The 16,321-nt window shown below is 43.3% G+C and overlaps 1 protein-coding gene across 4 annotated transcripts in view; it reads right to left on the minus strand.

The window, feature by feature from the left end:
* CYFIP1 (cytoplasmic FMR1 interacting protein 1) overlaps positions 1 to 16,321 on the minus strand; it is a 78,327-nt gene that overhangs the window by 1,665 nt on the left and 60,341 nt on the right. For all 4 annotated transcript variants that reach the window (XM_075093790.1, XM_075093761.1, XM_075093771.1 and 1 more), the window contains 6 exons: positions 15,129 to 15,272; positions 13,484 to 13,574; positions 5,438 to 5,568; positions 3,121 to 3,193; positions 1,849 to 1,943; positions 471 to 709 (listed from right to left, as the gene is read on the minus strand). In XM_075093790.1, the coding sequence (XP_074949891.1) occupies positions 471 to 709; positions 1,849 to 1,943; positions 3,121 to 3,193; positions 5,438 to 5,568; positions 13,484 to 13,574; positions 15,129 to 15,272 (773 nt within the window). The remainder of the gene's footprint in view (positions 1 to 470; positions 710 to 1,848; positions 1,944 to 3,120; positions 3,194 to 5,437; positions 5,569 to 13,483; positions 13,575 to 15,128; positions 15,273 to 16,321) is intronic.

Consider the following 16,321-nt stretch of genomic DNA (forward strand, 5'->3'; position numbering starts at 1 on the left):
ACTCAGTGAAAAGCAGGTTACAGCTCAAGGGTTTTGAAAAACAAGGGTATTATCTAAATTAACAAAACCAAGAACTACAGTTAACTTGTTATCCATGTTAACTTCCATGTGCTGTTTCTTGCTCTTAATCCAGAGAACATAACTTGTTAGAAATACGTGCACCCCTGTTCAGCTATTTTAAGTTCAGTGTCCGTAGGGGTGCGTGCTAGGGGCTGTTTGTCATGGGATCATTCGTTTTACAGTGGCAATACTTAAAATAGAGGGTTACTTTTGTTAAAGATACAATAATATCTGTGTTCATGGATTATGAGCCCCTCCCAGCGACTGCAGCACGCTCCCTTGTTTTCGCACTACGCTCTCGCAGACGGGCAAACAACCGCCTCCATTCTAGGCCCCCGCTGCCAGTCACGGGGAGGACAAGCGCGGCGCTGTTGCCCGCAGGCAGACCGCCGGCAGCTGGCGGTACGTACTCCACAGTGAACTCGTGCGTTCCCACGGGGATGCAGTAGACGAACTGCATCGCGCTCCAGAGGCGATGGAATTCCACGCACTCGTCCACGTGCATCACCCCATTGCTGGGCAGGGGCCCGCGCCAGATGGGATCGTCCAGGAAGGAGCGGATCCTCGTCAGGATAACCTCAAACATGGACAGGCCGCAGCAGAGGCGTTCTTTGGTCAGCAAGTCCCCTTCCCTTGCGATTGCGATTTGCTGAAGTGGAGAGAAAGAAAAGTGCAAAATCCTGGTAAAAGCCAATTGACCACAAGACTTTTAAAAAAAAAAACAAAACAAAACACAACACGACCACGTTTTTCAGTTTCACTTAGATTATTCTAGGAGATATTTCTCCTGACTTTAAGTGAGGTCAGGGGCCGCTAACCTGGGGTTCTGTTCAGTGAAAAAAATAAAATTCAGAGAAAATCTTAAAAGCCTTTTCAAGCAGACAGGCCTGAAAGTAAGTAACGCTAACTGCAGTAATGCTGATCCTGGACTAGCCCCAGGGAAGTGTAAAGAATTCTTTGCCTGAATGGAGGCAGAAAGCAAAACCAGGGAGTTCAGTGCTCTGCTGCTAGTACAGGCAGTAGCTCATGCCTGTGCCCTTCTGCAAACCTCCCTCAGCTGCTGCTGTTAGAGACGGGAACGCTCCAAAGACAGCACAGACAAAACCCATAAATGGCAGCGCCGGTGAGGGCTTGTCCCAGCTTGTGCCATCACACTGAGAGCTCTCCCCTACAGCCCAACAGCACCTACCGAGCTGCAGCAGGTATGATAACAGCAGTCTGAAGCCTGCTTCAGAGCACTCTGCTCTTAGTTTCTACTGTTCACATCTCAATCACTTGTAAACTGCTATGGTTAGCAGGGAATTAACGTGCCCCTCGCTGAGAGACAAGAAAATAGAGCTGAAGCTGCAAAGGCAGTTCAAGAGTGTTCTCTTTGGAAATTGTGTTTCCAGGAAAGCTCAACTCCGCTCATTTTCCAAGGGTTTCTAATTATCTGGCTAAGAAAGTAGTAAATTGTTTTAAAATAATTTATACATGCACAAGAAAACCAATTGTTTTTTGCACTAGGACCTCCCAGGCTGGCCCTTCCAGGGTATCACAGAGCAACATACGCACAAATTAGCATTTTCCCCAAAACATATCAATTCCACCCCAGTCTCAAATGTTTTTAATTCCTGAGCTTTAACAGCTTTACCAACTCCATGGATCTGAAAAAACACTCCTGTTGTGTGAACAAGGTGGATGTGCCGGTTGAAGGTCGGACACAGCTATCGGCACTCGTGAAAGGACAGGCTTTGTCATGCTCAGAAGTGTCTTGGAATTGCTTCTGACGCAAATGAGGGAGATTACCTGGGGTGTTCCTAGTCTTTCAATGAGAGGAACCAAATGTAGTGGAGCGTATTTTGATTCTAGCCTCTTCATTTTAGCATCGAGTCTTTCACCCTCTGAAAGAGGAGAAAAAAAAGAAAAAAGAGAACCCCTTCATTTAATTGGTAGCTGACATAATTTTATATATTAAAAATAAGCACAAAAATTCTTATTTTTACACAAGCTTTATTCAGTGTAGTAGAAAACTGGGTAAGCTATTTTTATCGGTCTACATAGTCGGTTTATCTTCAATGTGCTTTTAGAAAAATATATATTTCTATTTTAAAATGTTGCGTTGTACGTACAAACAAAAAGAAACCAAGGATTTGTAGTAGAAGGCCAACTATAAGGCTTTATTATGCTTCTGTTGCCACTAATGTATTTGACTCCCACTTGTACTAAACCAACTAAATTGTCCTTACTGTACGTAAAATGCTTGACTCTAGAAGGTGGAGTATAACAAGGGTAGAATTCTGTGTATAACAAGGCTTAAAAAAAGCAATTGGCATCCCCTCATCACTGGCAAGTAGGAAATGTTCTCCGGCAAATGGGAAAATGCTGTTTACAATGGTCTAGTTAGTTTTATGCAGAGATGCAAGTAGCTACGGTGAGTCTGGAAACATTCCGCAAGATTTTTAGCTGACAGGATTTCTCTGAGCAGAACAAATCAGCTGCTCTGTCAGCGAGAAAGAGAAAGGAAAGGAGAGAGAGGAGCAACACGGAAAGAAGCAAAGTGGGGGGGGGAAGCTCAGTTTCTGATGATGAAGGATGAGGAAAGCAGGTACGAGAGGAAGCAATCCTACAAACATCCACTGCTGCGTGCCCAGCTTAGTAAAAGGCATGTGAAAAGCCTGCTGGGACCAGGGACCACTTGTATTTACTTACTCTGCTGATAGACTTTCTATACCCTGTACAATCAAGTCTGTCTCATTTAATTGACAATCACATAAGCTAAACAGCACCTTCAGAAAAGCCTCTCGCCATATCCACATGGAGCAGTAATACTGCCCTGGGTATCCACCCAGGATCCATTCCCTGCCACGGCATTCCTCCTCTTCCTCTGTAAGTTACACTGAGCCTTGCTAAGAAGCATGTATTTTTTCAGCCAGGCAAACAGGCCTGAATCTGTTACGCCTGTCCTGTAATTAACAGCAGTGTTGTAAATGATGGCTGGGGACGGTCACTGAAACCACAGCAGCAGGCAAGACAAGTGGAAAGCATTACCCAAAGAAGGTGTTTTCACTTAGCCGATACCTTTGACGTGAACTCTGGGCAGGATATTTTGGAACGGCGCCGCGTGCAACAGGTCACACACTTCCTCTAGGGACTGGAACAAAAGGAAACGAGAGTCATTTAGGACCGAAGAATCCGCAAACCACACCAGACCCCAAAACAGGCTTCCAAAAGCATGCCGATGATGTTGCAGAAACACCAGAGGGCAGCCAGCCTCCGCTGCCACCGCACGGAGCCGCTCCAGCCTTCGCGCTCCTCACGGGATCGCTCCCAAAGACAATGTGGTTTCACCGGGTTGTCTTGGATTCCCAAATAAACTCCAGCAGCTCTCCTCCCACCCTCAGCTGGCAGTTCGTAAAGGACAGGGTATTTATTAAAAAGACTAATGCAGAATGAGTAATTTCAGTGTGAAAGCGGCAGACGGCTCCTGCGCAGATGAACAGAGGGGTGAAGAAGATGACTCACTCCTTGGTTATTTTTACCAATGCTATTCCCACAACCTGTTATCATGGTGGGAGCATCTCCCCGCTAGGCTGGCTGAGACACACGGCAGCAGCAGTGGACCACCTCTCAGGAAGCATTTGACATCTTTAGGGGTGGGGCAAAGGAAGACAGATGTCTCCTGGTTCTTGGCCGCTCTGTGGACATGCGGAGAAAATGCAGAGATGACCAGAAGCAGACGCATGACTTTGCTAAGCCTCTCTGCTCATTTTTGGAGCAAAGGCCCTGCTCATTTGTAGTCCCTCAGCGCTAGTATTAGCAGATACTGTTCATCAGCCATACCCTCAGCAAGGTCAGGGTACCAGGCCTCACATGCCTTTCCAAGGTCTAATTCCTTGATGTCAACACCATGAAAATGCATGTGTGAGGCAGCCAAGATGAACAAGACCCACCCACTGGCAGAAACGTGCTACAGACCTGCATTTTCCACCGGGGTAAGGTCTTGTTTAGCTATGATAGATGACCACAGTGAAAAAATACTGAACTATATGACAGGAGCACCACTGAGAGCAAAAACAAGAGGAGAGGCAGTGAGCAGGAGTGTATTACGAGGAAGCGTCACCAAGGTAGCGTCCCAAAGAAGGTTCCTCCAACGCCAGTGGCACTTTGACGCACCCTCAAGCAGTGAGGGTGCTCGCCTGCCTGGCCTTTCACCACGTAACCTGTTAGCCTGAATCCAATGCAATCCAACTGCTCATTTTGTTTCAGCTATCTCATTACTGAATACGGGTTTGCTGCGTGTCACCTGGCTTTACAGTTACTCTCCAGGGATCCTCTAACACCATGAACAGTGCTCTGAGGAACAGCATGTTTTTGTTACCTTATCTAACATCAACAGCCTTAATACATCCTAGAGGAGTCTCTTTGTGCAACGGCAGGCCCCCATACAGCTTGCTGAGGAAATGATGTAGCTGGTTTGCAGTCAGCAAAGGTGTCTACATGGCGGGCAGACCAGCCTCAGCGGCAGCATGTGCTTGCACAGTGGGGGCAGAGCACCCCATTTGCACAGGCAGGGGAGAGACTCCCCACCCAAGTTCCGAAGGCACAAAGGAGGTAAAGAAAGGGAAGATAGCACACCTGTTGCTTTTCTGGCCTGTTAGCAATGCCCACCTTTCCCTCTGTTATCACCCAACAGCGTGAAGACAAAGAAATAACACGTCTGGCCATTTTGTTTGAACAGCAGATTATACAACGTGAAAGAAGAGTGGGAAAAGAGAAGGAGAGCTAAGGACAAAGAGCAATTGTAGCACCGTGCCCTCAGCAGTGGGCAGCTTCGCATGCTGAAAGGTAGAGGCTAGGCATATGGGAAGCAGCTGAAAGACTGGACATGTTTCACAGCTTCATTCAAACAAGGACAGATGAATGCCTGGTGGAGCGGGCACCACTGTCAGCCATGCTAGCAGCAAGAAGGATGTCCAAGAAGTCCATGTTAACTTTGCGATGTTTCAGATGACAACAGGAGTGACAAACAGGGAAGAAAAATAACTGTACCAGAGGCACAACTCATTGACATAAAGAGAGCAGCCACCCTGTGACCGACTGCAGGAATACTATATTTGATCATAATTTATGATGAAGGTCATAATATCTGATCGTCGGGTACCATACACGAGGCAATGTCTCTCACCCAGCACAGTCAGGCATCACTGCTATCTTTCAGACATTAAAGCCCTGCAAGACTATAAGAGATGAGAGCAAGGAACCGTTTCTACCCATCTGCCCATCAGCAACAGCAAACTTGCAGATCTCAACCTTGTTATTTATGACGTTAGTAACAAAATTTGAGAGTACATTTTGAGAGACAGATGGGTTTTCAGCTAGCACAGCAGGCGCCTACCAGACTCTGTTCAATGAGGAGGCAAAACAGGACAGCATTTCCCACTTCCCGCAAATTCTGGAAGCAGACAGTCTTCAGTTCTGCATATTCAACGATGTCCTTCAACTGATGATGAAAAAACTCCAAGATACCTGAAATCAAGAGAGAAGCATAAAAATTAAATCCCAGGAGCCAGAACGAAATCTAGTGATGATCACACAGGCAAACCTGTTACCTTGGGAATGCAGACAAAAGATTCTGGTCATGTGGATGAGAGTCATATGGAGCAGGACTAATTTTTCTTTCTGCCTCAAAAGCCCTCCAATTTTCTAACCAATTTGCCTATTCAAAGCTTGCACTGAATGTGCATGAATACACCGTATCAGAGCACAGCTAGCCAAGGGTGCAGTTTTATAGTTCTCTCTCTATGTAGCAGCACGTGAGATTTATCCCCAGACATGCAGCCTAGAAACTGAAAGGAGCGGTATTTAAATACATTAAAAATCAGAGGTTATGAAGTGTTAAGCCAGTGGTATGTTAACCTTTTTAACTGGATAAATCATGCAAAATGGAGTGCCTAGCTTCTCGCTCCTAGAAAAGGGAGCCAGTGTAAGAGGTAAGAAAATAATTTCCAGGGCAGGAAGAGAGACTAGGGCTCTCATCTGCTACTAGTCCTGTTCCAGCCTCTGTCCCTACCCTGCCGCACCACCCGACACGGCTGTTATTTTCAAGGATGACAGAGCCAGCAAGGAGCAGAGCGCTAAAGATACAGGGAGCTGGGGTGGTGTCAGGCTACGACTCTGACAGTGCCACAGCCAGCCAGAGGTGATCTGCAACCTCACAAAACAATTAAATAGAGAAATCACAAGTCAAGCTCTGCGGTACATCAGATCCTGCTGACAAGCACAGTCAGAACATTGTTTCTGTCAAAGTTTTGCCAAAAGCTGTTAAAAAGCAGCTAAATGATGAATTTAATAACCACATAATTTACATAAACATATGCCTTTTCCACCAAATCTCTCCCAAACAATGCTGACGCTTAAGGTGCTGGTGGATTTCCAGCTCCTTCCCCCCAGCCCCAGAAAGGTTGCACAGTGCCTTGGTCAGAGACAAGCCCAGGAGACCCTGGGCTCGGCAGCTTCTGCAGGGACCCAATCTGGTCAGCACTGCAGAGGTTAAAGCGATGGGCAGGACAGGTGAGGAAGAGCAGAGAACTGCAGTAGGTCAGACAGCTTTCTGGCTTTTTACAAGTTAATTTTTATCAGCATTTTTCCATCTGTCTGCACAAGCCTGGCCCTTTTAAAAAGCCACCAAAACCCTCAACTGATTAGGGAAGAAAATACATCACGCTAAGCTTTCCAACTGAGTGCTACATACGGCAGCTCATTTCCATTACACTGAATTAAGTCACACAGTTAAATCTCCGCCCAGTCACATCTAAAGCAATTGAGAGGAGACAAGGAAAGGGAGCACAGATGCCCCCCCACCACCACCTTCCCATGTGTTCCTTGCGTGCAGCTGACAAACACTTCCTGTGCAGGAGATTAGTATTTACCCAGCTAGGCAACGGCTGAGAGGGGAGCGCGCAAACATAAAATATAGCCTGGAGCATATCTATGCCAAGGAAATCCCTCAAATTCAGCAGAGGAACTTGAAAGTGTACAGTGAAGGAAGGACTGTACAGCTAACCTACGCACTTCTACAGAAAGCCTCACATCATAAAATTAGTAACATGAAACATCAATAAAGTGCAGGGCGAGGGGATGCAAGGCTGGCTCCGTTACATCTCAAAGAACTGTTTGTCAATAGAAAATCTGCAGTAAATGAGTGTTCCCACACACATTCCATGGAGATAATTTTTTTTCAGACCTAACTTGAGCAGTTTAGTGACTCAGTAGAAAAGCAGAACTGGAAAACTAATGGAGATAGGTCAGATGCAACAAGTGCTTGCTGAGCTTGATTTATTCAAAGGAAAACACATTTAAATCTAGCTAAAAAGCAAAGACGCTGTGCCAGCGCACCACCAACCCCCTCCCCCTCTTCCCATACCATGGGGACCATGCAATGAAGAAGCTCTGCAGAAGACCACTGGTGTACATCCAACACTGTGGTATAAAGACCAACTGCAATTCCCAGGTGTCTGAGCAGCAGCGAGCACTTGTGCCCACCATAGCAACGAGATGCTGCAGTGATAAATACTGGCATTCCTATTTAAAGATGAGGTTCAAAAGACAGATTGATAGGGCAGAAATTTTTTCACAAAACAAATGTTATTGCTAGGATAAAAAAATGCAGAGTGAGGTCATTGAAGCAAGTTTTACCACGAGTCTACAGTGTGTTTTAGTAACACGCCCTGGTATTTCCTTTGTGGTTTTCTCTGTTGATGAAAGGGCTTCCACACCTAGAAAGAAAGGTCTTCTAAGGATCAACTGCTAGAAGTCAAGTCAATTCCCTTCCTCATACCAAGACTGGATGCCCTTCTGGAAGCAAAAGTCCATTGTATTACCCAGGATTTAGGTCTGTGCCACAGAGGAAATCAAACTTACTATCCATAGGATGTACACAGAGATTGATGGTGAATCAACAGAAGGGCTGGAAGACTCTCCGAAACCCAGTGACTAACCGTAGACTTCTCCACATAGTGACCATGGTGAGAAAGCACTACCCGAGCAAGCAGGATATTGATGACAAGTACAGACATGGGGATGTTCTTCCCTTTATGTTGTATGGTGAGTCGGGAGCAATTTGGTGAGAAATAGAAGCTGAGCAGAGCAGCAAGGATGATTCTGCTATCACACAGAAACAACCATTGGTCATGAAGGAGGTGGAAAGAGGGGTGAGGGCGAGGTCAGACTCACTCAATCTCCCACCCAGCCTGTGGACTTTGTGGGGAGTTTCAGAAAAGAGGTTGGTGCCTGGAATGACGTCGAGAAAACTGTATCAGTGTTATATGGGCAGCTCTGAAGTGAAATCTTGAGAATAACCCATGTCCCCTACAGCAGATATAAAGGAGCAGGATGGCACACAGAGAAACCAGGAGCAACACAGAGGACAGCGACCAGCAACAAGGAGCTCATACCAAAGGCACAACTGAAATCAAGGCAAGACAGTAAGTCCACCCAAAAGCAGCAGCATAGCAGAAGTCAAAGAGGCTTGAGGTTCACACTGTAAAAATTACATATTGTCTTTCATAGTCACTCCAAGTTACAGAGTTCCTCTCAAAGTGCTTAACAAAGTTCCTTATTTCTTCACCCAAAGCCCCCGTCTCCATGTACAGATACGTAAATACACACACCCACACATACGCATTCATGAACAAATTGTATCATTATTTTGAAAAGCTGACACCCAGTATTTAGCACGCAGTTGTTCCAAATGCTGCTATCAACAGTACACTGCTTCCCCTTAGACGAAGGGCTTGATTTTCTGGCAAAACAGAAAAAAATTTACAAAGCTACACAAGATATTTTTGATGGAACAGCAATGACACCGAAAGCACGATCTGCTCCCCAGTGGAGTCCTGTGGCAGAAATACATCATTATGTTATCATTAATATTTGAGCAACGGCATTCCTGATTACACCTCCTTACACTGCGCAGTACACCGAACTATGTTTTTATGAAAGAATATGCGTGCATACTGAAGCCCTGAAAAAAGAACAAGTGTCTTAGAAAAGTTAATTTAACTTAACTGCGTGCAACCTTCCTCTTTCTCCTGATTTTATTTATGGGTGCAATTCATAAGTTACTGAATTAGTTACATATACATAGCATCGAGCCTTTTGCTCCTTCTCTCCAAGAAAGCGATTGTAACTAAGCCCCTCTATTCCTGCAGATGGGATGATGTTAGGTGTCATAATAATTGATCTTATAATCCTAGTTTTTCATTTACACAGATCTCAACAAAAGCAAAGGCTGTTGATATCAAATAGATCCAGTAAAGTATAGAAGATTAGTAAAGGATTAGGCTCCATCTCTGCTTCCAAAATCCTATCTCAACAGCACCCAACCAGCAGATGCCAAGTTTCAGCAAATTGATTTAGGATGTCAGACCAAATCAACACATGCGATGTGAAGCTGGTTGGATTTCTTCGCTTTGGCCACCTTTCATTTTCTATAAAGCAATCTCAGCCACACCTACAGACTCAAATCAGACATGTTCCAGAGTTTGTAACGATTCTGGTACCTAAAAGATTAGGACAAAAATTGGCTGTTAATTCTAGAACTGAATTGCTGACTAACAACGAACTAGGTCTTGAATATAATTCTTGGCCTAGTTGTGTTATGGATTATTTTCTGCCGAGTACTGACTTCACTATTGTCAAGTAAAATCTGCTAATCTGCAACAGCAAAACTGCTCCCAAGAAACTGGATGCTACAATGACCTATAGTTTATGTTCACTTTCATACAGACCTTCAAATGGTAGCTACAAATACTTCTCTGGCTCACAAGGGACATCATTAACTCTGCATATCAGCAGTCATGCCACTCCTTTCAACAGAAATGTTTGTAAGGTTTAAGCATATACATGTATCTGGGAATTACGATCACTGAGCCTGTGCACTGTGTTTATTTTGGTAGAAAGAAATCTATTTTTCTGCATAACTGATCAGTCCTTACTGCCCTTTTCGCAATCATCTAGGTGATTTGGGTACCTCCCAAATTCTTTCAACTAGTCCATGACGCCCTCCCAAATCTTTCTCCAATGGACAGGTTCCAGAAAAACCCATGAATAAACTCCCTTCATATTTTTCCCCATGAGGACTCAAGCCATCTCGCCCCCACCAAGAAATTAACTTATTCTCCTATTCATCCAAGTTTGACCAAAAACCTGGGATAACGGGAAGCATTACTAGCCCATCTGCTGTGCCAAGTGATGCTTTGGCAGCAGCCTCTAGCCACTACTGTCCTCCACCACACTTCCCAGCCCAGGCTAGCTCCAGTTCCTGTTAGACCCTGACCCAAAGTATTCTGGAAAAAGGTGGGTTGGAAGACTGTTTTTTGCCAGGTTGCTGTGCTGAAGCAGCTCAGAAGGTGTTGCCAGCGGCAGTCAGCCCCGGGAGACACGGGAACACAGCAGCCAGGAGCACAGGGCACTGGGAGGCTTCCCCAAACTGCCGTGCAAACACATGGGATTTCAAGAGATCATGGCCTGGTGCAATGAGTGTTTTGCCCTGCACCAGGCCGTGGGATTTTGGTTTTTGATTTATTTATTTAAAAAGAAGAAACATTTCCATGTTATACTTGGTGAAAAAATACACAATTAGGCTATTTTCTCACCAGGTTTATGTTTTGCTAAGTTTACCGATTTTTTTTAAAAAAAACTTTCTTTTGGAAGGGTGATATACCAGTGACAAAAATCTAAGCCTCATCTCACAGTAGAGCTGACAAACTGCCTTCCTCACCGTGTCCAATCACACTTCAGAGTGGCAGGACATGAAATACTCGTTTATCAAAAGCAGGAATGCCATATTCAAATAGTAGAAAAACAGCATAAGAAAACGTCACCTCCAAGATGGAATTTCACGTTTAAACTCATAGGCCAATATTCCTTTAAGAGCTTTAGTGACTTTAAAAGGTCCCTTTAAAAATCCTTATGCTTAATGTATTTTTAGACAAATAAAGACTACAAGATGAGCAAGTTCCCCACTGCTTTTGGCTGTTCCTATGGAAACAAACCTATTGGCAAACAGGAGTCCTGAACAACTCTGATGCCACTGTCTGTACCCTGCTCCTTTTAGAAGGAATTAATCATTGTTTAGGAATCCACAGGTCTAGAGGGCTGATTATGTAGGGCTCAGGGAATTGCAATCAACAGAGTCCAAACACAGCTCTCCAAAAAGTCTGAAGTGCATGAAATAGCTAGAGGCTTACATACTTAAATCACTTTGCATCTGGACACTGGACTCCGGAAATCGATTCTGAATTGATAAATGCATGTTACATCCAGACAGACAAGAATCTACATATCTAATCTGTAGATGAGAATCAGTTTTGCTCTGTATGTATAGGCAGTGCCAATTATGAAGAAATGATTTGTCATGAAAGAATATGGAGCATGTCTGTATCCTGCTTCTAAGACTCAGACTTACTACTACAACTACTAACTTCTGCAGGAAGCTTTTGGAGGCGGGGGGGGGGAACAGACAACAGTTGGCATGTATTAGCTTGCACTTTCTGTGGCGAACCAAGTAAACAAAGTGTGGCAAAGAACGCTACAGAGGAGAATTTAGCACAGAAAGGAGAGGACAGGGATTCAAATCAAGCACGGTTTGAGCCTGCCCTTCTACAATCTGGCAGTTCCTCTCAAGATGCCAGATGAGGGCTAAAATCTACAGCAGCACATTCCCATCGCAGAGAACATTTTCCTTTATGAATCAGAGCTGCTCCAAGGGCAGCAGTTCCATGATGGAGAAGTGTCAGAGAGTGCAACGCAGTTGTGCAGTGATGTGAGAGAGGGATGGAGATGTCCTGAGCTTCCACATGTGTTTTCTGTCTAGCATCTTCAGAAGCAAAGGGAAAGAAAGGCAGTGTGACAGTGCTATAAAGCCTGTCTCTGCCATTTCTTGGAAGAGACTCTCTGGGAAGTTAAGCGTCCACTGCAAGAAATAGTTCGGAAGAGGAAAAATACACATGTCAAGACAAAACATGTTAGTAACCAGGACAGTGAACGAGGACAGAATCAAGTGGGTTTTTAGATCCAGTCCAAATCAGGTTACTGTGATCTTCCATCGTAACACCAAGAGTTACCCTGGTGTCTCTGTACAGCAGGCAACTAAACATACGGGATTTCTTTTGCAGAAGTAAATATGAGGTCAAAGCAGTTTGTGATCTCTACAAAACAGGAAAGCGATGAAGGATTTTAAAATGTTTTAATCAATACTGTGAAGGCTACCACTGCACAAGTAAAGTTTTGCCTTTCCTATAGGATAGATTGCCTTCTCACCTCAAGAAAAAGTTTCTGCTTAAGTCCCTTGGGCATCCCCTGCCAAATACTTACTTCCTTACAGGTGAGGATTTCTGGCAAGAGACTATGAGTTTCCTAATACCACCTGCAGCATTGCAGACCCTGGCGATGCATAATCTGTATTTGAGAATCCCTACTGCTTCTGTGGTCAGACCTTAATGAGTGGCTAAAAACCTCAGATAGGTTATTTTTATACTGCTAACTACTGTGATTCATTCATTTCTACGCTTCAGGGAGAAAAACAGGAAGGAAACACTTAGTAAGTCCTCAATTTCGTTTAACATTGGTAATGAGCGTCAAACAAGCTGTGGGAAGCAGAAAAAACACAACCTCATTCCAGTTGGAGTGGCATTTAATAAACCTAAACGACTCTGGAAAAATGAAGATGTACAGGAGGTGGGCGGCACATGGAATGATTAATTTGTGTTAATTAGAAGTTGTGGAGGAGGAATATTTTGGAGGGAGGGGGGAAGCAGTTTCAGAATTTCAGTGAACAATGTGATAAATACTAATTAGCCAATTATTTCTCCATAGTGGCAAGCAGCTTTCAAAGTAATTTCTTCTGCAACTGTCACACCTCCTGTTAAGTGGCTGAGACCCACACAAGCCTCAGATGTAACTATTCTGGCAGGACTGGTCTGCCTCTCAGCAGTAGCACTCCTTTTATCTTACATTTCATAAGGGCAAAGGGAGAGGGAATAGAGGCTTTTCCAGAGAATCAGGGTTACCTAAATTAGACGTTTAAACAGAGCAAGTGTGAGAGGCTAACTTGCAGAAGGAAAAGCTCAACACACTTATGAGAAAGACTAGAAATAGAAACTATTGTGGACATCCCAGCTGAAGATCAATGTCATATGGCTGTCTATATACAGACTGTCATCCTTTTATTTGCCCTAAGCATAGAAGTCTTAAAATTTTAAGTACTTTCAGAAAGCCCAGTGTTCAATGATTTTTGTTATGAAGAAAAAAGACAAGACCAAGCGCTGATTATTGTGAGAAACAAGAAAGGGAGGGAAAGAGAGAGGTACACATGATCCAGAAGACAGCTATTAGTGTCATCGTATTAAGGCTACTGTGGTAACACCAAATGTGAACTAACCTGGAGAACCATACTCATGTCTTGGTAACCTACAGATCTTAGGCATCACTTCCATTAGGGTCTTGACATACTGAAGAATCGTCCCTTGTAACTAAGAGAAAACAGATGTGTGTAAACATGTCAGTGTTATTGAACTAAGAAACTTTACAACAAATTGCATTCAAACTACACATGAATTGCACAAGCTCTAAAAATCCTGCATTTAATTGTCAGCCATCATCTTCAAAAAGGCAAGTTTTTCAAATGAATACAGTTGCCCTTTCCTTCATATGGCATCAGCCTCCTTTTGCTGGAGGCACAACAGCTAATGCCAAAAAGGTAAAAAAGAAGAAATTATGTTGTTCTCTTGCAGACTGGCTCTATTGTCTAACCAACCTTTAGATTTTTGGTGAAAAAGATGCATCTGAACGCTTTCAAAAGCAACAATGGAAAAATCCTTAACATCAGGTATGTTTGTTACAGCTTAAACTGGCTATTCCGGACATACCAGTTAAGGCAGAGTCCCAGCCTACAGCCAGTCTGCCTTCATCCCATAAGACACCTATCTCATCCCCATCTCCCTACATCTGAGCACTTGCATCAGGCATCAGCAGGATGCCCACCCCCACCTTTTAACCTCCTTTATAAATGCCCAAGCATTCAATGCTATCTTTAATGAATTGAGACAATTTACCACCTAAATAAATAATACAAAAAATCCCCCCAAAACCAGCAAACCAACACTTGACCCCAAACCACAAAAAATATCTGTGTTTTCCTCTTTTCCTGAAGATTAGACCACAAAACCCCTTCAAGTAGGCTACAGCCTTTCTAGAATGTCAAAACCATACTTAGAACATTGTGGGAATTTCTGTAAACAAAGTGCCACGTGTCAAGTGTCTGAAGTGAGATTATAAAAAATACATCTATCCCCCAGTAGAGTTGGATTATTTTGTCAGCATGCTCCTTACAGGCAGCAGGGACAGGGAGGAAAAGGCCATTTCTTTGGCTTAAACTTAACTGCAATGCCTTATGAATGTATACATAGTTATTAATAATTTAGTGAACAGCCAGCCCCTCAACCTCCTCCTAGCTACAGAAAAGGTCTTTTCCAATACAGGATGCCCAGGCCGTATGGATAACTTCTTCAAGATCTGGTCTGAGCACTCTTCTAAATAGTCTTGGTGATATCCATTGCTAGATCAAGCACAGAGATTAAACCTTCCTCGTTATTAAGGCGTCATCTCTTGATGATGTTATTAATGAAAGCCCTGAAGATAGGCAAGGCAGAAAACACATTCCAGTGGTTCTCAAAAAATATCAAGAAAGTGAATTTACAGACAACCTTTAAGTTGAAATCAGCTAATTTGAAACATTCATACTTTTCCTGAGTTTACCCAGGACCTAACAGCATAGGTCTCCAGAAATTTAATTCATCTCCAATGCAGAGTCCAAGGTTTTCAAAACTCTGCTTAGGCTACCAAAGCGTACCATCTATTGCTTTCACAAGACCTTCAGTACTCCCAAACACAGATTATAATGAACTTCAATGGAAGTAACATTTTAACTAGTTTTATCTGAGATTTTACTTTCACTTTGTTTTTCTTGAGCTATTTCCTATCAGAAGCCATTTGGAATAGCAGAAAATGAAAGACAATTGGCATACCAGGCTCTTGACAACTTTCAGCAACTCCTCCATCACCACAGCAATACCCTGATACCCAAGAAGTCTACAGATGACTTTGAAGTGAGGAGGTCCAACAAAATTCCTGTAGTTGCTGTAGATACTGGAATATGCGAGATTCAACGCCTAAAATGAGAGAACAGATGTGATTAATGACAATTTCAGCTGACTGCATCTCTATAATACTCTAATTTAAACAGCATTTTAAAGCATATTAAAAATAAAATTTTAACTTTATATCTCTCTCTCTCTAGGAAGCTAAAATAGAAAGCTTCCCTTTTGTAAGGCAGGAACTCCGACCAAAATTTCTGTATTAGCAAGAAAAATTTGTGAACGTATTTTTTTGTTTTTCACCAGGCATCTTCCACTTACTATTTATAAAGCCATGAACATTTCCTCTTTCGTATTTTTCTATTTACACATGTATAAAAGGATAAGAGTAGTCAATGCCAATGTTCAGATCCCTGAATTTAAAGCACAGCTTCTATTCCTGTTGTCCATTTTATACACAACGCACTTTGAAAGAAGTTACTTCAGTTTTCATTTCATAATAGGTCTTTTAAGTCTCTGAAGACTCAACTACAGAAGAACAGCCTTCTGCAGGTCCTGTCTTTGCAACTAATTAATAAGGATCTCTCTTTTTCCAATCCCTTAGCTGTACCAAAGATCAAAGCAAATCTAAGTCTGGGATGTAACCTCATGGAAATTCTTCCAGAGCTGTGTAAATGGGATCAGGTGCTTTGCCATATCAATGACTATTTCTTACAAGTGAACACAACTGTACAGACTGATGCTGCATAGGGATTTAGGAACTGTTTGCTGAAGCAGCAGATCAAAGGGGAGTTAGCTAACTTAACATCCTCCACTTCTGTAAGTGGCTTGTTCTCCTAATACCCTGAAATTTAATTTTAAAGGGGAATCTTGTGAACCTTTCTTGCAGAAGGTTCTGTTTTGTTTCCTTTTCTGCAGTTTTCATTCTCTCTAATCCATGCATGAAGACAGCATACTGCTAGACTTTCAACTCCACACACATCAGCTGTAACAAAATTTTCCTTCACCAGTATCCAGGAAGAACACTGACCTTCCCTCCAATGCGGATCTTAGAATCATTGAATCATTAAGGTTGGAAAAGACCTCTAGGATTATCAAGTCCAACTGTCAGCCCAGCACTACCA

This window comes from Phalacrocorax aristotelis, chromosome 1 (assembly GCF_949628215.1).
Source record: "Phalacrocorax aristotelis chromosome 1, bGulAri2.1, whole genome shotgun sequence".
Classification (NCBI taxonomy): Eukaryota; Metazoa; Chordata; class Aves; order Suliformes; family Phalacrocoracidae; genus Phalacrocorax; species Phalacrocorax aristotelis.